Here is a 27,140-nt window from a genome sequence, read left to right on the forward strand (position 1 = left end):
CTAAAGCGCAAAAGTCATAAAGTGCTCTGGCATTTCATACAGCAGCAGTACCAAAATACCAAGAACATGTTCAACTGCTTGTACGACACGGCAGATTGCATCACACTCATCCAATATCATCGGAATCAAGATTTCTCAGAGAAAGTGAGGCCTGCAGATGCTGGAGATCAGAGTGAAGAGTGTGGTGCTGGAAAAGCACAGCAAGTCAGGCAGCATCCGAGGAGCAGGAAAATCGACGTTTCGGGTATAAGTCCTTCATCAGGAATGATGATGATGATGAAAAATTCCTGATGAAGGCTTATGCTCGAAATGTCAATTCTCCTGCTCCTCAGATGCTGCCTGACCTGCTGTGCTTTTCCAGCTGCACTCTCTCGACTCTGCATTAAAAATTTCTGACAATTCCTTTCCCAATTCCCAACAATTTTCAATGCTTACACACGCCAGGCTATTGTAAGGTGCGAACAAATTAAAATACACTTTTCACATACTTCCTAGTTTACTGTGTTTTCATTCAGTGTTTTGTTCAAACGAGTGCATTTGCAGGTCAATGGTTAACACTGAGGCTTCCCCAGCAATCTCACAGCTCCACATAATGTAATTTGTGGGCAGATCATCTGGCATTTGGCTGATCAGGATTTCACCGTACACATTTAATTCATTATCTGGCCACATAAGTCATGCAAGATTTAAAAAGAAATGTGCCAATACCTTTACAATGAAATTTCCACTAATCGGATCATTAAAATTCTCACTAGATTAGGTAGCTAATGGTTACAGTATGATTTTAGCATTGACTTAGATTTTGTTTGGCTTGACTATTTGTTTATTGAATTGTTTTGGTTTAAATGACAAATATCAATGATATCATCACAGCAATCAGTTGAACAAGTTACTGAAGCAGATGGTATGTAATAAGAAATGATTAACCAGTAATTCAAACTACTTTTGAATAGACTGCTGTTTGGTTTTAACTCAGTAACAATTCCAGTTTGGACTTTTCCGTGATGCTATCAGCTCTCATTGTTCAATTTAAAAGGTTCTTTGAAAAGCAAAACAAAAAGGAACCTCCAATTTAATCACAGTGCTTTAAAGCTGAATTATTTAAACTTTAACCTCAGGTACAACAATTCCCGCATTAAAAGCTGGGATTTTGGTTGCTCTAGGTTTCTTCACTAAACCCTTTTGCCTCTCCATCTCCCTTTCTTGCTTTAAGACACTCCTTATAAACACATTTCAATCTTTCTTTTAAAGTCCTGTACTTCTGCAAAGTTCTATGGAATGGTGGCTCAGTGATTAGCATTGCTGCCTCACAGCACCAGGGACCCAAGTTCGATTCCCGCCTCGGGCAACTGTCTGTGTGGAGTTTGCATGTTCTCCCTGTGTCTGCGTGGGTTTCCTCCGGGTGCTCCAGTTTCCTCCCACAGTCCAAAGATGTGCAGGGCAGGTGAATTGGTCATGCTAAATTGCCCGTAGTGTTAGGTGCATTAGTCAGAGGGGAATGGGTCTGGGTGGGTTACTCTTTGGAGGGTCGGTGTGGACTGGTTGGGCCGAAGGGCCTGTTTCCACACTATAGGGAATGTAATCTAATCTAACAATGAAAATAAGATTGGGATCAAATTCCTACTCAAAATATTAATTAAAATGAGACTGAACTTCAAAACAGACCAAGTTATGATGTCAAGTCATGATTAAAATGGTTAACACAGAATTTGTAAACTCTGCTGTCATAATTGAATCATAATTTAAACATATTTGTACAATTGAATGATTACATTGCAAGGCATCATAGCTTTGAGGTGGGCCAATGCATAATGATAAATAGGGAAGACAGACATCAAACTTTTTCAGCTGTACAATTCTGGCTTTTGGGCAAGTGTCTCGACTTCAAAAGTACTTAATTGTTTACAACTCTGGATGGGTATATGAATAGGAAGGGTTTTGAGGGATTAGGGCCAAATGCTAGCAAATGGGACTAGATTAGGTTTGGATATCTTGTCTGCATGGACGAGTTGGACCGAAGGGTTTATTTCTGTGCTGTACATCCCTCTGACTCTATGACTCTAAATGTTTTTATTTATTTAAGATCCATATATATTAAGTTTACATTTGTTAAAGGTGAAATATAAATCCAAGTCTTTCTTTTTTATTAAAATGCTGCGATTATTTTTCAGACTTGAGGAGATCACTATTGTCTTGATATATTCATAGAATCGCAGAGTCCCCTACAGTGTGGAAACAGGCCATTAGGTCCAACAAGTCCACACTGACCCTCCAACCAGTATCCCACCCAGGCCCATTCCCCTACTACCTTAGAATATCCATGACCTACACATCCATGGACAATTTAGCACGGCCAATTCACCTAACCTACACATCTTTGGATTGTGGGAGGAAACCGGAGCACCTGGAGAAAACCCACACAAGACACGGGGAGAATGTGTGAACTCCACAGAGAGAGAGTCGGCCGAGGCTGGAATCGAACACGGCTCCCTGGCTCTGTGAGGCAGCGGTGCTAACCACTGAGCCATCGGTGACATTTTTATATCATCATTTAGAGTTGCATTTTTCTGGTCCAGATGACAATTACACTTTGCAATTGTAGCTTTAATGCAAGTTACATGAAGGGTTACGTGACCTCCAATGGAGTCTGCATGGTAGTGTTCCTGGGATTGGAGGAGATTCTGCTGCTGGACAACATTTAAACCTCACAGCTGGCTATTGAGGGGGCAAGAAAGAGAGATGGAGAGATCAAGAGAGTTGATATGCTGAGGGAAGGGATATAGAAAGGGCAGCTGAGAAAGGGGAAACATCATTGAGGGATGAGATAGAGGGGGGTCAAGGGGAGCAGAGAAAGGATAAACGCCATCAAGGGGTGTGAGAGAGAGGGTCAACACTGTGGTGTGCAACAGACAGAGGTTCAACCAAACACAGAAAAAGCAGAATTAGCATTTTGAGTCCGTTTAGCTATGATGCTTGTTCAGTTCTTTCGCTGAGTTTCTTTTAAATTTCCGGCATCCACATTTTGCTTTTATGAGAGAGCGAATGATACAACTGGCATGAACGAGGACAGCATTACCAAGGAGTGAGGCAATGAAGTCTCAGAGCTCCATTTAAAACAATGGGTAGGAGTCAATGTATTGAAGAGACAGTAAAGGACATTTTTTTCTCAGTTTATAACAAAGAAAGGAATTATGACTAACAATTTGACCCCAGACCCTCTTCCCCACTGAATTCCCGCTGGAACCAGACATGGAAGCTGCAAAGGAACCAGTCTAAAATTAAAGTGGCAGATTGAATCAATTAGTGTCAGACACACCCTTTCCAACTCTGACAGGGGATTTGGTCCAGCGCTACTTCCTACAGAGGATTTGTACAGGAGACCATTTTGTATTTTCAACCTGTTTAATGATCTCGGGCTCAGATGCTTCCTCACTGACCAAGTAGAAACAACACTTAAAATCCAATGAATAAATAATGTTTTATAATTAGACTTAGATTTATCGCTACATGTACTCACATGAGTGCAGTAAAAAGTTTACAAAGTCACCGCTTAACGGCACCGTCTTAGGTACAAAGGTGCCTAGATACAAAACCAGAGAATCGCTACAGCATGGAAGCAAACCATTCGGCTCATCAAGTCCACACTGAACTTCCGAAGATCATTCCCACCCAAACCCACCCCCCCCTATCATATCCTTCTAACCCATGGCCTATTCACCAAACCTGCACATCTTTGGACTGTAGGAGGAAACCCACACAGACACAGGGAGAATGTGCAAACCCCACACAGACAGTCACCCGAGAGTGGAATCAAACCCAGGTTCCTGGTGCTGTGAGACAGTGATGCTAACCACTGAGTCCATCTTAGGGATCTTAGGAATAAATTAGAAAAATAAAGAAATACAAATTCATTCAGTTTATAGACATACTACTCAGCCAAGAAAGCCTTTGATATTAATTATTTTACATTAATGAGGTGAAGATTAGTGGGATAATCCAAATAGTTTGCATGCTTTTAAATAAAATCCAAATTGAATGTTTCCAAGAGGGAAAATTAGTTCAACTTGCCAAAATGTTATTTGAGTGAACTCACACTGTTGATATAATGCTAAAAGCATTTCCCATCAGCACTGAAGTAAAATGCTAAATATAACTGAACTAACAGACACAATGATGCACTGGGAGAATGAATAGAAACATGGAAATAATACAGACAATATGAACAGGAATGGACCTTTAAACCCCTAAAGCCTGTTCCATCACTTATTTTATGATCATGCCTCACCATCGAGCTCAGTCCCCAAATCCCACCCTTCCCCGTGCCGTCACTTCACCCCTTGAGCCAAAGGCACTGCAGCAAATCCTCGTATCCGCGAAATCGTGAATCACAAATTCATCTGTCTGTGCCAAGAAATAAGCAACGATAAAAATCAACATCCAGGGGCAAAACAAAATCACAAACCTGCGATTTTTAGCTTATTTTTAAATTACTCTTAAACAGCTCCCGCACTCGGAAAGGTCATCATTCACCGAGGTTCTCAGGAACAGAATCCTCACAGCTACGGAGGAATGACTGTACATCTACCCTCTGCTTGAAAGTACAATGTTTTGGCCTCACCACTTCCTGAAATTTCTATGAATAAACTTCCCCTCACCTTAGTCCGAAAGGTTTGCTCTTGTCCTTAAACTCTGACCCCTGCTTCTGGACTCGCCCACCATCCTGCATCCAATCTGTCCAGTCCAGTTTGAATTTTCTTCGTTTCAATGAGATACCCCCTCATCCTTCTAAAGTCCAGTGAATACAATCCGAAACAACTCCATCTCTCCTCAGATATCTGTCTGGCCTTCACAGGAATCAATTTTGTACAAGTTTGCTGTACTCCTTCTGTCATAAGAGCATTCTTCCTCAGATGTGGAGATCAAAACTGTCCACAATATTCCAGGTGTGGCCTCACCAATGTCCTGTGGGACTAAGTGGTGCACAACTTAGCAATACACAACTAAGTTATCTTTCAAAGAATTGAGCTGGATAATTTATGAGAGTGTGGAACCAGCAGACTTTTGAGTTAAGGAAAAATTGTCAAATGATATTCTTCGGACTGATCCAGCTCCTGTTTGGTACAGGATTGGGAGTGCTGTGCACTTAAACATCCAGTAGCCTGTGAAGAAGTAGCACCTATTAACACTTCTCAGAGTGAAAAGGACAAAAATCTGGATACTTTAAAGAAAGTATTCTAATGCAACAGAATACTTAGGTCCGTCTGATCAACTACTGAATTGAAGATCGACCACCACTCTACACACAACATTGTGTCAAAAGAACTGCAAGACAGAATTCAACCCTGCCCTAGTAGTCTGAATTTTGATCAACAGAATGTGTTTTCCTGTTTATACTCTTACAACTATAGTATGGGTCAAAATGGTTGTTTTCTGTCTCATTTGTGAGCAACTCCATGTGTGTTTGGGATTTGAAAGGATAATAATTTAAATTGCATAGTAGTACATTTGTGAACATTTTGCCATTTGTTACTTTTTTTGCAATTATTCAAGTTATTTTCCTGCTAATGGCAGAACATGGTGAGAGTACCCTGACTAGCAGCTGGTAAGGCAAATTGATCACCTTGGTGATCTAACTGGGTTAAAAGGGTTGTAGAATACTGGGGCTCAATTGTTAGCACACTCTTCCCAATTGAGTCACGACAGTGGAGCAAGGAGAGTCTGGCTTGAGTTCCCAATGGAGATAGATGTGCCAGCCCGCCTCCTCTTAGTCTTTTATAATGTTTAACTAGCCAATTGGGCGGCACTGGGCGGCACGGTGGCACAGTGGTTAGCACTGCTGCCTCGCAGCGCCAGAGACCCGGGTTCAATTCCCGTCTCAGGCGACTGACTGTGTGGAGTTTGCACGTTCTCCCCGTGTCTGCGTGGGTTTCCTCCGGGTGCTCCGGTTTCCTCCCACAGTCCAAAGATGTGCATGTCAGGTGAATTGGCCATGCTAAATTGCCCGTAGTGTTAGGTAAGGGGTAAATGTAGGGGTATGGGTGGGTTACGCTTCGGCGGGTCGGTGTGGACTTGTTGGGCCGAAGGGCCTGTTTCCACACTGTAAAGTAATCTAAAAAAAAGTAATCTAATCCAATGTAACCTGTAGCTATTGCCATCATGCAATAAACAGCATCTTCATGAGACAAGTGACATGCCTCGTTGAGACTCACAAATAGCTCATCCTCTATTGCTGCAAATCAAATGGGCTTTTAGACTTGATTCATTATCGTTACATGTACCTAGGTGCAGTGAAAGGTTTTGTTTTTACATGCAGTACAGGCAGATCGTTCCATACAAAATGTGTCAGGGTAATAGAACAGAGCAAAGAGTGCAACATTGTAGCCGCAAAGAAGGTGCACAGAGAGCGAGACCAACATTAAATTTAAAATTTGGGAGGTCCATTCAGAAGTCTAATAACAGCGGGGACTAAGCAGTTCTTGAATGTGTTGGTACGTGTGTTTATGCTTTTGCATTTTATGCCTGACGAAAGAATGAGAAGAGATTATATCAGAGTGGGAAGGGTCTTTGATGATGTTAATTGCCTGCCTGAGGCAGTGAGAGGTGTAGGCAGAGTCAATAGTTGGAAGGTTAGCTTGCCTGATGGACTGGACTGTGTTCACAACTCTCTGTATTACGAATGGGGAATTTCAGGCAGCACACAAACCTACCCATTAGCCAGTGGTGGCTGGTTCTATAACACTGGCGACATGGTGATCAGCAGTGGGCATTGTTGCTTAAATCCTTTGGACATCGGAAACAGACACTTGGGAAGACAGGTACCTTCAGAATTCTCAAGACAGTTAGCTGTCGCAGATACGTGATTGACAAGCAGTCAGCAAACTGTTTGCAGGAAAGAGGATGTGAGGAATGGCAGATCAGCCATGATCCCATGAATGGCAGAGTGGGCTCTAGCTTGAATGGTCACCTCTTGTTCCTATTTCTTATGGTCTCATATTCCAAACTAGAAACAACACTCCTGGCTAAAATTTTCAACTCCGATCTGATAAAGAGCGCAGGTGAAGCAGTTAGAGCTCGTAAAATCTTAGGAAAAGCTGATACTTGGAAATAACAAAGTCCTTACAGAAGAAGAATTTGATGGTGCAGTCCTATTTCATACTTTGGCTTGAGGTTAAGGTGAAGATTCCTTTTATGGAAAGGGAAAAAAACTTTAAATTCTTTTATATCTTTCCCCTCTCACCCTAAATGTTTGCCCTCTAGTTCTGGACTCCCACACCCCAGGGAAGAGACTTTATCTATTTATCCTATTCTTGCCGGCATGCATGCCAGTTATCCTGCTGCCCATTACAAAATTTATAGCAAATGTTTGGTGTTGTGTGATTTTTAACTTTGTACACCCCAGTCCAACACCGGCATCCCCAAATTATCCTCCATCATTACTGATCAAAGCAGGCCCTCCAATGAAGTCCAAGGAGGAGGATTTGCAGCAGCAGCACTCTACAACACCCATTAGCTTGTGTTGCTCAGTTCCACAGTATATACAATATTAAGCTCTGTTACCAGCAACTGAGTGCAAACTCACAACAAAGGAAAATAATTTTTTTTTTAAGAAGGATGGAAACTGCAAAACCACAGGACGGAAAATATTACATCACACATTTAAAGAACTGTTCATGGAAGTCTTCATGAAGATTTCAAACATTTAACAAAGCAACCAGAATATGGTGAGCAATACTAAAGGCACTGACATGCGAAGGAATGGGTGGACCAATGGGTCTTTTTTACTAACAGCAACATGTCACCAATTTTTACTCAGGTCCACTGATTTTGGAAATCTAATTGAAGTTAGCTTGTCCTGATTTGCAATGCCAATAACAAAAAACAACGACCTTTGCATTAATTCCGAAGCAATGTAATATTATGTTCAGATGTGGCATGCATTCCTTTGGGCTTCCACATTAATGAAGCTTCATTATCTCCATTCGATGTCTCTAACTAAAAAAACTTCTGCTGCTGCAAACTTGAAAGTCCTTTATAGCACCGTCTTTCGTGAAAGACCCTCCTAATAATTATGCAACCGAATAGGATTGAAATACAATCATGTACAGATGTCTATCCCAACCTGCTGCCCTTTACCATGAGACATACACCATGTCACAGATATCTTACTTCACTTCAATTCACACCATGTAGCAGATATCTTAAGGTTCATTTCAATAAAACCATGGTGTTGAACACATTGTTGCATTATATACTCAAAATACAATTGGAATTCAAATGCAGAATGAAATAAATTCCTATTCATAAATATTGTCTTAAATTCATATGTAATCAAATCCAAAAAGCATTTTTTTTTCAAGAAATAGCAACATTTGACATTTCAAAGTGAGCCAAACTCCTTAAGGCAAAAATATATTTTTCCAACAGAATTTGAAATGCATGAAGTTTACCTCAACTAGCAACGCTTCTTTTTTCTTTGCTGATAAATTGACATGTTTCTCCAAAAAGCTGTAGTATTTCTCAGTTTCTTTGTCATACTTTTTCTTTTCTTCCTATAAGTGAATAACACAAATAGCACAGATTACAGCAAAATATTTTAGTCAGCCTCCAAGACAAAACTGTGTGACAAGGCCGCTGCCAACACTTGTTACTGAAGGGAATGAAATTCGATTGATTACACAGTTTGGGTAATGTCCAAGTAAGCCAGTAAACTAGCATTCAACAACTGCCTGTAAATTAGCATTACATTTTGGATGAAAATTGGATACAATCTGGGGCACAATATATTCAGTCTGTTTACTGCAAAGGATGGTGACTTCCTGGTGCAGGCAGAAGCCAGTCGCCTCTTCCAAAATGCACATAAAAATGTTTCTCTTTCAAAACATGAAATGAATGAAACTCAGTTTCATTGGTTAATAAATGTTTCTCTTTTCAAAACTGGACAATGGGTTAAACTGATAGCAACTGCTTTTAACAATACACTTTATATTAAAGACATTTGTGTATCATTATGATGAAGAACACTTTTAACTCTTTCTCCCAAAACTACAAATATAATTGATATCTCCAAAAACTATCGACTATCTAGAAGGCACAACTCGAGAACACAATGGAATACTCCCCACCTGCCTGTATGGGTGCAACTCCAAGAACACAATCCAGTACCATTTCGTCAGCATCTCATCCACCACCTGCAAAGTCCCTGGCCCTAACAACACTCCAGCAATAATAAATGAAGACCTGCATTCCACAACTTGATGCATCCATAGTCAAGCTGTTCTAGAACAGCTACAACCCTGATATCTGCCGAATAACATGGAATACTGCACAGTATGTCCCGTACTCAGAAAGCAGGATAAGTTCAATCCGGCCAAGAGTAGACTGCCCCATCAGTCTAGGAGAAAGTGAGGACTGCAGATGCTGGAGATCAGAGCTGAAAATGTGTTGCTGGAAAAGCGCAGCAGGTCAGGCAGCATCCAAGGAACAGGAGAATCGACGTTTCAGGCATGAGCCCTTCTTCAGGAATGACTCAACCAGTGGAGAGTTTGCCCCGATACCCATCGATCCCAGTTTTGCTCTGGCTTTTAAGTGCCAAACTTGGTTAAATGTGGCCTCAATGTCAAGGGCTGTCACTCTCACCTCCCCTCTGGAATTCAGCTCTTCAGGAATGCCCTATCAGTCTACTCTTGATCATCAGTAAAGTGATGGAAGGTGTCATCAACAGTGCTATCAGGCAGCACCTGCTCAGCAATAACCTGCCTCAGTGATGCCCAGTTTGGGTTCTGCCAGGGTCACTCAGCTTCTGACCTCATTACAGCCTTGGTTCTAACATGGACAAAAGAGCTGAATTCCAGAGGGGAGGGGAGAGTGACAGCCCTTGACATTGAGGCCACATTTAACCAAGTTTGGCACTTAAAAGCCAGAGCAAAACTGGGATCGATGGGTATCGGGGCAAACTCTCCACTGGTTGAGTCATAACTGGTACATTTGAAGATGTTGTTGGAGGTCAGACATCTCAACTCCAGGACATCTCTGTAGGAGATCCTCGGCCCAACCATTTTCAGATGCTTCATCAGTGACCTTCCCTCCATCATATGGTCATGTTTGTACCATTCATGACTCTTCAGATACTAAAACAGCCCATATCCAAGACTTGGACAGCACCCATGCTTTGGCTGAAAAGCGGCAAAATAGCATTCGCACAAAGCAGATGCCAAGCAATAACCATCTCCAACAAGACAGAATCTAAGCATTCTCCCCTGACATTCAATGTCATTGTCGTCACTGAATTCCCCCGCTATAAACATAGAACATTACAGCACAGTACAGGCCCTTCGGCCCTCGATGTTGCACCGACCAGTCATACCAATCTGAAGCCCATCTAACCTACGCTATTCCATGTACGTCCATATTCTTGTCCAATGATGACTTAAATGCACTTAAAGTTGGCGAATCTACTACCATTGCAGGCAAAGCATTCCATATCCTTACTACTCCTGGGGGTTACCATTAACCAAAACCCAACTGGAGTAGCCATATAAATACAATAGCTAAAAGAACCAGTCAGAGACAACAAAACCTGCAGTGGTTAACTCATCTCGTGACTTCCCAAAGGCTGGTTAGCATCTAGTAGGCATGTTGGAATACCACCCACTTGCCTGGATGGACGCAGCTCCAAAAACACACAAGGTTGACACCATCCAGGATAAAGCAGCCTGCTTGATGCTCAGTATCAGCGTGTCCTAACTTCAAGATGTACTGCTGAAAATCACCATGATTCCTTATACAGCACCTTCTAAACACACAACCATTTCCACCTAGAAAGACAAGGGCAACAAATACATTAGACCACTATCACATGAAAGTTCCTCTCCAAGCCACTCATCAACCTGACTTGGAAACATATCACCAGTCATTCACTGTCGCTGGTTCTAAATCTTGGAATTCCCTCTGGAAGGGCATTGTGGGTCAAAACATAGCCTGCTGACTGCAGCGGTTCAAGAAGGGAGCTCACTGTCAATTTCTTAAGGGCAACAGGTGAAGTGCAATAAATGCCGGCCAGCCAGCAATGACTACACCCCATGAATTAATTTTTAAAAAACCTTCAACATTCATTCCTTTCACCACTAATGCACAGTGGCAGCAATGTCTACCATCTACAATATTGTATGGACCATACCAAACCCCCTCAAAACATATTAAGAAGATAGCTTAGATCCCCATTTCTCCAGTGCAAGGTGTTGCAGATGCATTTCAATGGGTCAAAGAACCAGGCTTGAAGCAAAATACACTCTATTCTTCCACTACAGTTAAAACACAGATAAAATAAGAATAAAAAATTAAATAGCTTAACTGTAACTCTATTGCAATGCTTAAGATAATGCATGTTAACTACTACTGATTAGCTGTTCCAAGATAGTAACATCCTGTTAACACACCCTTGGCAAAGGCAATTTCATTAAAACAGAATGTCTCACCAGCGATGTTTCTCCAGTCCAGGAAGAAAACAAAATCAAGAGAAAATTCTGGCAGAGAGATCGGGATCTCCAGCATCATGCTGGAGCAGGGAGAGATATATAGCAGCTTCCAAACCCCAACAGCTACTAAAAGCTAGACTACAGTCCTATATCTGTGGGAGCCTGACCCTCATCCACCCAGGCTGTTGCTATTGGTCCAACATTTAAAAAAACTCCAAGGTCTCACAAGGTGTTTACTTTACTTTATTAGCTTGGAACAGACCGCTCCACATCACTTCTTCACTTAAAAAAGGGCAAAATACACCTCTTAAAGCCAAAGTATTCTCACACCTTCCCCCCTTAAAAAAAAAGCCATCAATACACAAAGATGGCTCTAGTTTGTCTTATGCTATTAGCAAGGTAAAGACAATGACTGCAGATGCTGGAAAGTACAGTCTAGATTAGAGTGGTGCTGGAAAAGCACAGCAGGTCAGGCAGCATCCGAGGAACAGTAAAATCGACGTTTCGGGCAAAAGCCCTTCATCAGGAATGCTATTAGCATACAACAATACATATACTGGAGAAAGTGAAGACTGCAGATGCTGGAGATCAGAGTCAAAAGGTGTGTGCTGGAAAAGCACAGCCGGTCAGGCAGCATCCGAGGAACAGGAGAGTCAACGATTCTCCTGCTCCTTGGATGGTGTCTGACCTTTTCCAGCACCACACTTTTCGACTACAATACATATGCGTTACATTGACTCTCAGCATGCAAACATTCACTACTACAGTCCATTTCAGTCTGTTTCTTCTGCCACTGAACATCTCTGTCTTCACTCATCAAAGTTGTGACATGTCAGCAATTACATTCTCTTGTCCTGCCACATGCATCATTTTCAAATTGAATGGCTGCAATAACAAGCAGCCTCTAAGTAGTCTGTAATTTTCATCATTAAATTGTTCCAAAGACTTTAAGGGGTTGCTGTGATCAGTAATTACAATTGTCGCAAATACATTATTGGCAACATAAATGCTGCAACACCAACACCAAACTCAAGGTCTCTTTCTCAGTTGTGGAAAATCTCCGTTGATGACTATTCAACTTGCTGAAAAAATACCTAATAGGTCTTTCCGTTCTGATGTGTCTTGTAGAGCACTAACATTCACGTCATTTGCATCAATAGCCACCTTGAATAGCTTTGCATAGTTAGGTGTCGGTGTTGCTAACATTGGAGCAGTGCTCAATGCAGCTTTCAAGTTGTCAAATGCCTTCTGACACTCTTCCGTCCACTGAAAGTTTTCACATTTCTTCAACAGGTCAGTCAGTGGAGCAACCACGCTACTAAAAAACAGTCCGCCCCAGAAACAGAAAATTCCTCTTCGTTAATGATATGGGCAACTCCCCAGTAACCTTTGTCTTTACATCTCGTGGGGTCATCTGTTCATATCCAGTAACGTGGCCCATGAATGTGACTTGGGCTTTTGTGAACTCACTCTTAGCCAGGTTTATCAGCAAGCCTGCCTCCTGAAGTTAATCAAATAGCTGTGCTAGATTCTCCAAATGTTCCTTCCACGTGTAACTTAAAATCACCAGATTGTCTATGTACACTATGTAATTGGGCAATCCCAAAATGACCTTACTGGTTAGTGTTTGAATTTGGCTGCTACATTTTTCATAGCAAATGGCATGGCTTTAAGCTGGTACAGTCCTTTCGGTGTCCCGAAAGCCAAAGTTTTCTTCACCATTTTGGATAAAGGTACTGTCAGCATCCTCCGAATAAGTCCAACTTAGAAATATAAGTTGCTTGTCCCAAATTCGCAAAACAGTCTTCCGAACATGAATTAGATTTTGTAACTGCATTGACATTGCTGCTCATTTGTCTCTCCACCCCCTCAACTCACTAGCCTCATTTCTTATGAAGGGCTTTTGCCCAAAACGTCGATTCTCCTGTTTCTCGGATGCTGTCTGAATTGCTGCGCTTTTCTAGCACCATACTTTTGATTCTGATCTCTAGCATCTGCAGTCCTCACTCCCTCCACTGCTATAGCTCACACAATCGTTGGATACCATCTAGTTTTGGCACCATTATTATGGGTTAGCTCCATATACTGCAACTCACTTTGACTATGTCATCTCTGAACATGCTTTCAATCTCTTTTTGAACCTGTGCCAACTTTGGAGGGTTATGCCTATAAAAATGTTGCCCAATTTCCTATATCTACATGTGCATAATCTTATTAGTATTTCCCAGTTCATTCCCACAAATCTCCCCACTGAGATTTGTGGGCGGCACGGTGGCACAGTGGTTAGCACTGCTGCCTCACAGCGCCAGAGACCCGGGTTCAATTCCCGCCTTAGGCGACTGACTGTGTGGAGTTTGCACGTTCTCCCCGTGTCTGTGTGGGTTTCCTCCAGGTGCTCCGGTTTCCTCCCACAGTCCAAAAAATGTGCAGGGTCAGGTGAATTGGCCATGCTAAAATTGCCCGTAATGTTAGGTATAGGGGTAAATGTAGGGGTATGGGTGGGTTGCGCTTCGGCGGGTCGGTGTGGACTTGTTGGGCCGAAGGGCCTGTTTCCACACTGTAATGTAATCTAATGTAATCTAATCTAATGAAAGCAACAACTCTTACAGGTCACTGATTCTCCTCTGGAAGGTAACTCAATAATTTATCTCAACTTTTGAGAACTTTCTTATTATCTAATTTAGTTTGAGAAAGGACCAACTTAGAATCATCTGAACTTAGTCCTTCTCTCTGCGTTGCAACCAGTAACACATTCGCTTTTTGCTTTCCTTCCCTATCAAAAAAACCTTTTGAGCATATTCACATGATACCCTCTGTGAGATTTCTTCCGATCTGGCATTCTTATTAAATAATTTACCTCACCTAATCTCCTTTCAATTTGATAAGGCCCACTAAACTTTGCCTTCAAAGGTTCACCTAACACTGGAAGTAACAATAACACTTTATCTCCACTCACAACATTGTGAATTTTTGATCTCTTGTCTGCTTCCTATTTCATCACATGCTGTGCTACTTTTAAATGGTGACGAGTCAACTCACCCACTTTATTTAATCTTTCCCTAAAATTTGACAAATGGTCTCTGAATTCGGACTTTCCAATTCTTCCTTAATTCATTTCAGTGGTCCTCTCACCTCAGGCCCAAAAACTAATTCAACTGGACTGAATTTAGTTGATTAATTAGGTGCATCCCTAATTGCAACAAGTACAAATGGAATTTCTTCATCTTAATGAGGAAATTACATGTTCAGGTGGATGAAAAATTGGCAGACGTTCATCAAGTTGTATTACCAGTGGGTTATCGAAAGGAGGTGTTGGAGGTAGCACGTGAAATGCCAATAGGATGTTATTTGGGAGTAAGGAAAACTCAAGCCAAAATACAAAAATGTTTTTTTTTGGCTTGGACTACATGAGGATGTGGTTGACTTTTGCCAGACATGTCCTATGTGTCAGGTAATAGGAAAACTTCAGGCAGTGATAAAACCAGCACCCTTAATACCCATTCCCTCATTTGAGGAACCTTGTCCATGAGTCATTTCCCCTCCCTAAAACAAGAAGTGGAAATCAATATTTGTTGGTGATATTGGATGTGTCTACTGGATTTTCGGAGGCCATTTCAGTCTGCAATGTCATGGTTAAAAAGATTGTAGAAGGGTTACTCAATTTTTTTTTAACTAAATATGGACATTCCACAAAAATACAATCTGATCAAGGGTCAAATTTTATAACAAAGTTATTTGAGAAAATTATGAATAGCTTAGGAACAAAACAATTCAAATCTACTGTGTACCACCCAGAATCACAGGGAGCATTAAAATGGTGGCATCAAACTTTAAAGTCAAGGTTGACGGTTTATAGTCAAGACTATACACTGACAATGCTGTCAGTGATGCTCACATCCTATCACCAAAGTAAAAATGTACGATTTTCCTGACTACAACACCGTTGATAATATAACAATCCTCCAACTGTGTTGTGTGCCCAATTGTAAAAATAGTAGAATGTGCAAGAAAATAGGATAGTCTGCAGTCTATGCTCTCTCATCAAAGAAAGGCAGGAGACTGAGAAAACACAAACAAAGTTTCAGGTTCCCCATCAGCAAACAATATAAGTAATGCACTGAAATGGTCACTTAAACATTGACCCAAGGGTTTATTCATAATGAATAAAGTTGCTCAATATTTTAAAATAAAATATCTTTGCAAACTCCTCCAACTCTCTCCCTGATAGGATTTCATACGCATTCCCAATTTTCATTATTCATAATTGCTGGCCACTTGTCTTCAGCTGAGTAAGGCCCTGAGCTCAGGATTCTCTCTCGCAGCCCCTCTAACTTTCCTTCTCCTGAAAACCTGTATTTGAACAAAATTTTGGACACATGCCGTCTGGTCTCTTTGTGGCTGGGTGCTGAGTTTGATGCGATAACACTCCAAAGCCTTTGATCATCTCAGCATTTAAAAGGAGTTACATGAATGCAAATAATTGTTGCTAAAATGCATCTTTATTTGAACCAACTATGAATTTGCATAATTTAAAATTTCTTTTTAAATCAAAGTCCACACAGAAAAGAAACTGCAATCTTGAGAACCAAACTTTTTTATGCTAAATTATTCTGAAAGTTTATTTATACCTTTGCTGCTCCAATTTGATCCTTTCTGAATTTCTCCAGTGGTTTGATAAATGTTTCAAAGATGTTTAGCGTCTGAAAGAAAAACGTGAACATTCATACAAGAAGCATTTTGTTCAAAAAGAAAGAACACACATTGCTTTCAAACAGTATGAAATGTACTGGTAGATTATGATCATTCAAAGTCACTATACCAGCACCTGCCTCCAGAGACAGCTTGTTCTTTCTTGCATTAGACTCATGAACAAATAAATAATATTTGCTATATTAATCTAACATAGGGGTTAGAATCAGCTCAGCTCAAGAAACATAACTTGGATTGAAAAGAGTACAGGAAAATGCCTTTGAAAAATTTACATTACATTAAGAATTTAATGTTAGATGCAAGGCTTTCACTCTGGTCCTTAGTTTAATTTGAAGATACACGTTCAGCACTTGGAACATATCTATAATGTAGTAACTTGTTAACTAATCTTGAAAATGGCAGCTTTACTCTTCATTGAGGTTTATGGCAAAATTTTGTTTTATAAAATAAAATGCACAAATATGCAGCTCCCAATTAGATGGCCATTTCTTTTAGCTATCGGCTACGTTATGAAGATGCATAACTCAATAACACATGGCCTCTGTGCTGTCTTATCTCAATACCCATTTCATATCAAAGTAATCTCTAAACAATAAAACTATATTATAAATATTTGAATATTGTTTTATTCTAAATAATAAAATTAGAAATACATTTAGAAATTTAATTCTGAACACAATTAAATTTGTGTTTTAAAATTAAAGCAATTTTTAAATACAAATTCGCACCCACAATTACCATAATTTCATTCCCAATTTCAGTGATATCACTGAACATGGCAACAACAAAAGGAAGGATCGTGATCGTGTAGAAAATAAAAATCTGCGACGAGAGAGGAGGAGTGGTGGGGACGAATAATCTTACAACACTCTCACACATTGCTGGCTGGGAGAATAGTTATTTGTCTCATCAGGTGACAGGACAGTGTGTGGAGTGGGGAGCATAGGAGAAGCAGTGAGGACAAATACAATTCGGGGGAAAAGAGAATTATTTACTTCTGAAGCCGAGGTTGGAATCTCATCAACGTGAAACATATCAGAGGCAGTTCAGAGATGGCTCATTCGGATGATCTGGGGTATGGTGGGACTCACCCACTCCAACCTCTCACCCTCGGAACGTGCAGCCCTCCACTCCCTCCGTTCCAACCCCAACCTCACTATAAAACTGGCAGACAAGGGAGGCACGGTAGTAGTTTGGCGCACCGACCTTTACACCGCTGCGGCTAAACACCAGCTCACAGACACCTCCTCCTACTGCCCCCTTGACCATGAGCCCACCTCCCACCACCAAATCATCATCTCCCAGACCATCCATAACCTCATCACCTCAGGGGACCTCCCATCCACCGCCTCCAACCTCATAGTCCCACAACCCCGCACCGCCCGTTTCTACCTCCTGCCCAAAATCCACAAACCTGACTGCCCCGGACGACCCACTGTCTCAGCCTGCTCCTGCCCCACTGAACTCATCTCTGCACACCTCGACACGGTCCTGTCCTCCTTAGTCCAAGAACACCCCACCTACGTTCGGGACACCACCCATGCCCTCCACCTCCTCCATGATTTTCGCTTCCCTGGCCCCCCACGCCTTATCTTCACCATGGACATCCAGTCCCTGTAAACCTCCATCCCCCATCACGAAGGACTCAAAACCCTCCGCTTCTTCCTTTCCTGCCGAACCAACCAGTGCCCTTCCACTGACACCCTCCTTCGACTGACTGAACTGGTCCTCACTGTGAACAACTTCTCTTTCCAATCCTCCCACTTCCTCCAAACCAAAGCAGTAGCCATGGGCACCTGCATGGGCCCCAGCTATGCCTGCCTCATCGTCGGATATGTGGAACAGTAAATCTTCCGCAGCTACACTGGCACCACCCCCCACCTTTTCCTCCGCTACATCGATGATTGTATCGGCGCTGCCTCGTGCTCCCACGAGGAGGTTGAACAGTTCATCCACTTTACCAACACCTTCCACCCCGACCTCAAATTTACCTGGACCGTCTCAGACTCCTCCCTCCCCTTCCTAGACCTCTCCATTTCTATCTCGGGCGACCGAATCAACACGGACATTTACTATAAACTGACTGACTCCCAAAGCTACCTAGACTACACCTCCTCCCACCCTGCCCCCTGTAAAAACGCCATCCTATATTCCCAATTCGTTCGTCTCCACCGCATCTGCTCCCAGGAGGACCAATTCCAAGACTGAACAACCCAGATGGCCTCCTTCTTCAAAGACCGCAATTTCCCCTCAGACGTGGTTGACGATGCCCTCCACCGCATCTCCTCCACTTCCCGCTCCTCCGCCCTTGAGCCCCGCCCCTCCAACCGCCACCAGGACAGAACCCCACTGGTCCTCACCTACCACCCCACCAACCTCCACATACATTGTATCATCCGTCGTCATTTCCACCACCTCCAAACGGACCCCACCATCAGGGATATATTTCCTTCCCCTCCCCTATCAGCGTTCCGAAAAGACCACTCCCTCCGTGACTCCCTCATCAGGTCCACACCCCCCACCAACCCAATCTCCACTCCCGGCACCTTCCCCTGCAACCGCAAGAAATGCAAAACTTGCGTCCACATCTCCCCCCTTACTTCCCTCCAAGGCCTGACTCATTCCTGATGAAGAGCTTTTGCCCGAAATGTCGATTTTCCTGCTCCCCACATTCAAAAGCTGTCAAACAAGTTACTTTTGGTAGACTTTGGACATCAGTCTGGGAATGAAAAGCACTGAGTCTGCTTTGGGAAGTCAAAATTTACAGAGCACTAGTCTTGTCTATTTTCCTTTATATCTGGGCGGTTTTGGGTGTTTTTCCAGCACCACTCTAATCGTGACTCTAATCTCCAGAATCTGCAGTACGCCAATTTTGCCTACGCATCCAAATGGGCAAGCCAAGCACCCACACCATATTGACACAGACACACCATGTAGTCAGAGTGTCTCACACTTGGGTGCTGAAGTGAATTTTCAACAAGGGGGTTTGAGTCAGAGGTACACTGCCATAGTGGCCCAAGGATACACCACACAGACACAGTAAAGACTTTGATTCAGAATTGGGAGGAGTGTTCTGGAAGAAGCTCACCCAGAATTGCTCCACCTGACGCAACCAAAAAATGGTACTGCTTGCTTCGAAGATAAGTGTATACAAGAGGCAGAGAGAAAACACGCAGAGAGGAAGCTATTCATTCAAAACTCAGATCGCTGTGGTATCCTGTTCTGTTACCTAAGGAAGCCATTCAGTCTATTGTACCTACACTAGTTCTATTATCGAATATCAAACTCCCACATTTTCCTCATATCCCTGAACACCATTTCTATCCAAATGATCACTCAATGCGCTTTTGAATGCCTCAACTGAACCTGGTTTCACCTCATTTTCAGATAATGCATTCCACACTGTAACCAGTTGCTATGAAATAGAAGTCTTTTCTCACATAACCTTTGTTTCATTTGTCCATCGCTTTAAATCTGCACCCTCTTGTTCTGTTTTTTTCTTTTACAAGTGGGGACAGCTTCTGCCTGCCTGCCTGCAACTCGCCTGCCCATGATTTTAAAAACTTCTATTAAATCTTCTCTCACCCCACTTCTCTCCAAGATGAGTAATCCCAGCTTCTTCAATCTGTCCTCATAACTCAGGTTTCCCATTCCTGGAACCATTGCTGTAAACCTCTTCTGCACTCTCTCCAATGCAATCAATCTTCCTGGTAATGCAACCCCTACGACTGTTCTAAGTGGAGCAGAACATTCCTGACACAAGTAAGCCTGAGCAGTTACTTACATATCCACGAAAGGCCTACCACACACCATAGGGGATGAACATGGTCATCTTCAACTTGAATTATGAACATTCCAAACATTTTCTGCAGCTCCACTTTTAATTTTGTCTTTTTAAAACAGAAGTGTTCGTTTCCTTTCTCATGAAACACAACTCTCTCTAAATATTCCCCATTCAGTAACTCAAGAATAACAGATTAAATCACACGCCATGCTCAAAAGGCTTCAATAAGAGAGAAGAACACCTCGGGAAATTTTATTTTTTTTAAAAAAACATTTCTTTGTGGGCAAGGAACAACAATGTGGGCGGCACAGTGGCTCAGTGGTTAGCACTGCTGCCTCACAGCGCCAGAGACCCGGGTTCAATTCCCACCTCAGGCGACTGTCTGTGTGGAGTTTGCACATTCTCCCCATGTCTGCGTGGGTTTCCTCCAGGTGCTCCGGTTTCCTCCCAAGTCCAAAGATGTGCAGGTCAGGTGAATTGGCCGTGCTAAATTGTCCGTAGTGTTAGGTGAAGGGGTAAATGTAGGGGTATGGGTCTGGGTGGGTTGTGCTTCGGCGGGTCGGTGTGGACTTGTTGGGCCGAAGGGCCTGTTTCCACACTGTAGGGAATCTAATCTAATCTAAAAAGAGCACTCTTGCAGGATCCACAAGGAATTCTTTCCTGATTGAGATCACACGCTGACTTGTCTCCCCAACACTGACCAATTAACCACCGACAGCCATTTCTGGAAATCGCTGGCAGCAGTCTGCTGTCATACAAATTTGAGCCATACCGCCCCCAGTTTGGGTAAAAGCCAGCCCCTAGGTTAATGAAGTCACAGTGGGTTGTGCAAGCATGATCCTCAATGCCTGGCTCTGGCATATCCAATCAAGCACTCATCATCTCCCAGAAACGTCCTATTAATACAAGTTAAAGAGTAGACTTCTGTCCCAGACCAGCTGGGCCAACAGGGAAAGTGATTACAGCTTTGGAACATTATCTGTTATTGAATCAGAAATCAAGCCAGCAGTGGAGTTATACTAGGGGAAAGATACGAAGAAGGAAAGTCCAATCATTGGTGAATTTCCAGAGTCCCTCCCCTTTCTCCAATAGGTCCAATAAATCAGGATAATGTAAGAATTTATGAAGTCCAAGGTACATTGAAATTGGACCTTGACATTTAAAAGATGATGATTTGGATGTCTAAACATCCCAAAACTTGTGGGTCATACCTGGCTTTTAGCCCACATTATCTGGGCCACAAAGTTCAAATGATTTATTTTAGTACTAGCCAGATTTTGGTGTTGGATTCTACACTCAAAAACAAAATATAAAGATGACAACAAACTGTATTTAAAGAACTTGTATCAAAGTCCACAAATCCAATGAATTGCCAACAAATATTTTGATGAACATAAAAAAGCAAATTAAAATTACATTTCGAACAGAGGAAGAGTCCCTACTTCTGGGTCAGGAGGACTGGGTTCAAGGATCAGCTGCTCCTGAGGTGAGTAATAACATTTTGATTCAAACACTGAAAACAGTTAATTAAGGGGAACTTACTCAGATAGTTCTCACATGACAAGCAGTTGACATCATGAATTCTGTGAACACTAATCATGCTTTCAGTTCTTGCCCTGCTATTTTAGTTAAGATATTCAGTCATGGTTTAACCCTTTCAGTAAACTAGCAAAGAAACTTACTGGTTATTTTTGGGTAAATGAATTCACTCAAGCACGGTTATTACTAAGGGTTTTCATCCATCTGACCAAGATTTAAAAGGCATCTGGATGGGTATATGAATAGGAAGGGCTTAGAGGGATGTGGGCCAAATGGGACTAGATTGGGTTGGGATATCTGGTCGGCATGGAAGAGTTGGACCGAAGGGTCTATTTCCATGCTGTATATCTCTATGACTCTAAGATGCATGACGTAACAGTTTCTGAAGTAGATTTTCAGAACTGAAACTTCCAGTATCCCAAGCATTTTTAGAATGTCGTGATTTGTACTTCAATTATTTCATGTGACCTCTATAGACCTGCATGGTCCTTAGTCAAGCAACTGACTAAGAAGAAAAGGAAACTTTCCAGTATGATGAGGAAAAAGGCAACCATTTTGTGTGTTCACTTTGTAGGTTGAAGCATTCGGCAGACTCTTCTCAGAATTTCAAAAATTTCACAATAAGGTATACATACACTCAAAGTCAGTCAAGATAATAACAATATGGAAAACCAAAATGACAGTGTTTGGTTGCTTGTGCAACATATATAATTGCACTACATAATCAGTTGGAATTCAATGAATGCTGGTTGTTTATGCCGATGTATTCATATTTAAGGGCTGCGTGTATTCTAACGAGGTTGGGGGGAAAATGTGTCATTTGTAAAACGAGTGTAGCCATATGAGGAATGGGGGGAAGTGGGTGTCAGGTGGAAATGTCAGTTTTATATTCTAACAAGCTGTCACGCCAGTTTTGGGCTGGGGCGGTTACGAACAGACACATAATGGACATTTCAAGCTGATATAATTGATCACATACCAGTGCATGCATTAAAGTACCTCTCTCCCCACTATCCCATTGAAAGGTCATGTCTAATGAGGTGAAATGTTTATATCCAACGGAACTGGGGGAATTCGAGAGAGCTGGTGACAAAGTCACACAAATGCAAATCATTTGGGAAATTCCTTTGGGGAAAACCCCCCCCCCCTCCTCTCAGTTTTCCTGCTTAAAGCTGTTTTTTCTTCCCTAACCAATGTGGCCAGCAACGATACAACTTGTCCTCAATGGGTTACTTTACAAAAACACATGTTATTTAGTGCAAGTTTCACATGGGAATATTTATGCGATTCAGAAAAACATGTTTGAGGATATTTCCCATGTTTTACCAAGGCAGTTATTTTGATAGTTCTCTAGCTGCTCTGTATTCAGCTTAATTCCCATAGCTGCACAGGAATTCAACTGTTAGCAGCAGCATAAAGCTGGACTTCAACACAGTACTGGAATTTCAGCACATGAGTTGGCTTTCATTTAATATCAGTCAGCACTCTGATCGATGTTACAAGATTCCATGTTCAAGTCCGACTCCACGGCTTGTGCGTAAAAACGTCAAGGTTGACACTGCAGAGCCGTACTGAGGATGTTGCATTGTCAGAATGGATGAGATGTGAAGTCAAGGCTCCAACTGGGTGTTTGAATAAACGACCCCACTGTCCAAATTCAACGAAGAACCGGGGAGTTATTCCCACTCTCTGCATGAGATAGATTTTTGATTTTGAAAAGGTGTCAAAGTTTATGGGCAGGCATTAATGTGAGATTAAGGCCGTAAATCAGGTCCGCCACGGACTTAGTAAAAGAAGAGTCCAACTTCCTACTTACGCTCCTGTGACTTACTTTGTGTGCTGTCGCTAATATGCATCACTCAAACACCATCACAACAGCAGGTTAATTATTACACTGTTAACTAATTATTACATTGGTTATTATTACATTGCTGTTTGTGGGGGCCTGCTGTGCACCAAATCATCTGCTGTGTTTCCCTTCATGACAAGACTGAGGAAACTTCAAAGTTCTCGATCAGCTGTAAAACAACTTTGAAATGTCCAAACAGGGTGTGCATAGCACCGCAGAAATGAGAGTGTATTCTAATCCTGCTGCTCAAAACAATTTTTTCAAAAGTTTCATGAAGCATGACATCAATGAAGCAGCTGGAAGCTGAGTGAAAAACAATGTATTTCCTTAACCAATGAGATTAATGGCTTGAAATAAAATGGAGGGATCATGGCAAAGAAGGGCTGAGAAAAATGTCCCAACAGATACAGAAACAGGAGTAAAGGGAAGGCAGGCAAGAGTTAAAGTGAACAAGCAAAGGTTAACAGAAAATAAATTTATCACATGCTAAATTATAAAAATGTCCAAACTATAGTTTGTTATGTAAAAGAGTGAGACTCCCCAGTTGAAATTATTCCCTTGTTGGGCCAGAGGAGTTGGTTGTCATTGCAGGAAAAACAATGGCCTCATTTGAAGCCTTTCTACACTATGAAATGGCAGCTTCCTTGGAGTGTGACAGAGGCTAACCTTATCGAGGCTTATAAAGTTATGAGGGGCATAGGTAGGGTGAACAGACAGTGTCTTTTCCCCTCAGGTGGGGGAGTCCAGAAATAGAGGGTATAGGTTTAGGGCAAGAGGGCAAAGGGGCAACTTTTTTCACACAGAGGGTGGTGCACATATGGAATGATGAAGTGATGGAGGTTGGTACAACTGCATCATTTAAAAGGCATCTGGATGGGTATATGAATAGGAAGGGTTTACAGGGATATGGGCCAAGTGCTGGCAAATGGGATTAATTTAGGATATCTGGTCGGCATGGACGAGTTGGACCAAAGGGTCTGTTTCTGTGCTGGACATCTCTATGGCTCTAAGTCAAAGACTGGAGCCAGTCAAGATTGCACATGAAGTAAACTTACAGCCTACCTTTTACCCAGAGACGCTAATAAATGTTGCACAGCCATACCAACACTAATTCGGTAATCAAAATGATAGCATTGTTCACAGCAACTAAGTGAGGTAACAACCACCATAAAGAGCAGGGAGATGCCACATGACAATAGTTTATTGTTGTTAAACTATTTTAGAAAAATACCTAATGAACACAGCTGTCGAAATGAAACAAAAAGCAATCTCCAAAAAATCCAAAACCGATTAGGCCAAGCAAGGAGATATTTTAGAGAAGCTTTATTGACAAAGAGCTATCCTGTAATTTTAATACAATATTTCGGCCCTCCATAGCTGAGCTACACAATGGCAGTTTAGGTTTTATCACTTAGTTGATGTCAGCCAGTGAGCCAGTAGAAATAATGCAGCACCGTAGAGGGGAACATCTGGGGAGGTTAGACCAGCCAAGTCAGATTGCACAGTCCCCAAACAGGCATGAAACATTAAATTCCTGTTTACCTGATCATGCTCCTGTTGTTGTTGCAAGGAAACCTAACATTACTTATTGCCTCTCCGGCCCCTGCTTGCCTAGGATCCATCTCCTGCATGATTGGGAAACCATCACTGTTTACCTACTCAGGCTTCAGGCTGAAACTGCAGCAAAGGCCCAAATAAATCATGGACTAAAAATACCACACCCCAAACATTTGATTGAAGGAGCAAATTTATGTAGGGACACACAGGATAGGATTCTGGATTAGTGGTGCTGGAAAAGCACAGCAGTTCAGGCAGCATCCGAGGAGCAGTAAAATCAACGTTTCGGGCAAAAGCCCTTCATCAGGAATACAGGCAGAGAGCCTGAAGGGTGGAGGGATAAGTGAGAGGAGGGTGGGGGTGGGGAGAAAGTAGCATAGAGTACAATAGGTGAGTGGGGGAGGGGATGAAGGTGATAGGTCTGGGAGGAGGGTGGAGTGGATAGGTGGAAAAGAAGATAGACACGTAGGACAAGTCATGGGGACAGTGCTGAGCTGGAAGTTTGGAACTAGGGTGAGGTCGGGGAAGGAGAAATGAGAAAACTGTTGAAGTCCACATTGATGCCCTGGGGTTGAAGTGTTCCGAGGCGGAAGATGAGGCGTTCTTCCTCTAGGCATCTGGTGGTGAGGGAGCGGCGGTGAAGGAGGCCCAGGACCTCCATGTCTTCGGCAGAGTGGGAGGGGGAGTTGAAATGTTGGGCCATGGGGCGGTGTGGTTGATTGTGCGGGTGTCCCAGAGATGTTCCCTAAAGCGCTCTGCTAGGAGGCGTCCAGTCTCCCCAACGTAGAGGAGACCGCATCGAGAGCAACGGATACAAAAAATGAGATTGGTGGATGTGCAGGTAAAACTTTGATGGATGAGGAAGGCTCCTTTAGGGCCTTGGATTGAGGTGAGGGAGGAGGTGTGAGCGCAGGTTTTGCAATTCCTGCGATGGCACCACTCCCCACCTCTTCCTCCGCTACATTGATGACTGCGTTGGTGCCACCTCGTGCTCCCGCGAGGACGTTGAGCAATTCATCAACTTCACCAACACATTCCACCCTGACCTTAAATTTACCTGGATCATCTCTGACACCTCCCTCCCCTTCCTGGACCTCTCCATCTCCATTAATGACGACTGACTTGACACCGACATTTTTTACAAAACCACCGACTCCCACAGCTACCTGGATTACACCTCTTCCCAGAGAGAAAGTGAGGGCTGCAGATGCTGGAGATCAGAGCTGAAAATGTGTTGCTGGAAAAGCGCAGCAGGTCAGGCAGCATCCAAGGAACAGGTGAATCGACGTTTCGGGCATAAGCCCTTCTTCAGGAATCCTTTCCTGAAGAATGGCTTATGCCCGAAACGTCGATTCTCCTGTTCCTTGGATGCTGCCTGACCTGCTGCGCTTTTCCAGCAACACATTTTCAGCTTACACCTCTTCCCATCCTACCTCCTGCAAAAATGCCATCCTGTATTCCCAATTTCTCCGCCTGTGCCGTATCTGCTCCCAGGAGGACCAGTTCCACCACAGAATACACCAGATGGCCTCCTTCTTTAGAGACCGCAATTTCCCTTCCCACGTGGTTAAAGATGCCCTCCAACGCATCTCGTCCACATCCCGCACCTCTGCCCTCAGACCCCACCCCTCCAACCGTAACAAGGACAGAACGCCCCTGGTGCTCACCTTCCACCCTACCAACCTTCGCATAAACCAAATCATTCGCCGACATTTCCGCCACCTCCAAACGGACCCCACCACCAGGGATATATTTCCCTCCCCACCCCTTTCCGCCTTCCTCAAAGACCGTTCCCTCCGTGACTACCTGGTCAGGTCCACGCCCCCCCAACAACCCACCCTTCCCTCCTGGCACCTTCCCCTACCACCGCAGGAACTGCAAAACCTGCGCCCTCACTTCCCCCCTTATCTTTGTCCAAGACCCCAAAGGAGCCTTCCACATCCATCAAAGTTTTACCTGCACATCCACCAATATCATTTATTGTAACCGTTGCTCCCGATGCAGTCTTCTCTACATTGGTGAGACTGGACCCCTTCTCGCAGAGCACTTTAGGGAACATCTCCGGGACACCCGCACCAATCAACCCCACCGCCCCATGGCCCAACATTTCAACTCCCCCTCCCACTCTGCCGAGGACATGCAGGTCCTGAGCCTCCTTCACCGCCGCTCCCTCACCACCAGATGCCTGGAGGAAGAACGCCTCATCTTCCGCCTCGGAACACTTCAA

The 27,140-nt window shown here is 42.9% G+C and overlaps 1 protein-coding gene across 3 annotated transcripts in view; it reads right to left on the reverse strand.

Moving 5' to 3' along the window:
* Nucleotides 1–27,140, reverse strand: part of arhgap10 (Rho GTPase activating protein 10) — a 194,810-nt gene that overhangs the window by 106,767 nt on the left and 60,903 nt on the right. For 2 of the 3 annotated variants that reach the window (XM_087974745.1, XM_087974859.1), the window contains 2 exons: nucleotides 16,103–16,174; nucleotides 8,448–8,549 (listed from right to left, as the gene is read on the reverse strand). In XM_087974745.1, coding sequence (XP_087830871.1) covers nucleotides 8,448–8,549; nucleotides 16,103–16,174 — 174 coding nt within the window. The remainder of the gene's footprint in view (nucleotides 1–8,447; nucleotides 8,550–16,102; nucleotides 16,175–27,140) is intronic. The other variant, XM_087974804.1, reaches the window with a different exon arrangement.

Source organism: Chiloscyllium plagiosum, unplaced genomic scaffold, assembly GCF_037043375.1.
Source record: "Chiloscyllium plagiosum isolate Xiang-an unplaced genomic scaffold, Cpla_swu_hap1 HiC_scaffold_1, whole genome shotgun sequence".
Lineage (NCBI taxonomy): Eukaryota > Metazoa > Chordata > Chondrichthyes > Orectolobiformes > Hemiscylliidae > Chiloscyllium > Chiloscyllium plagiosum.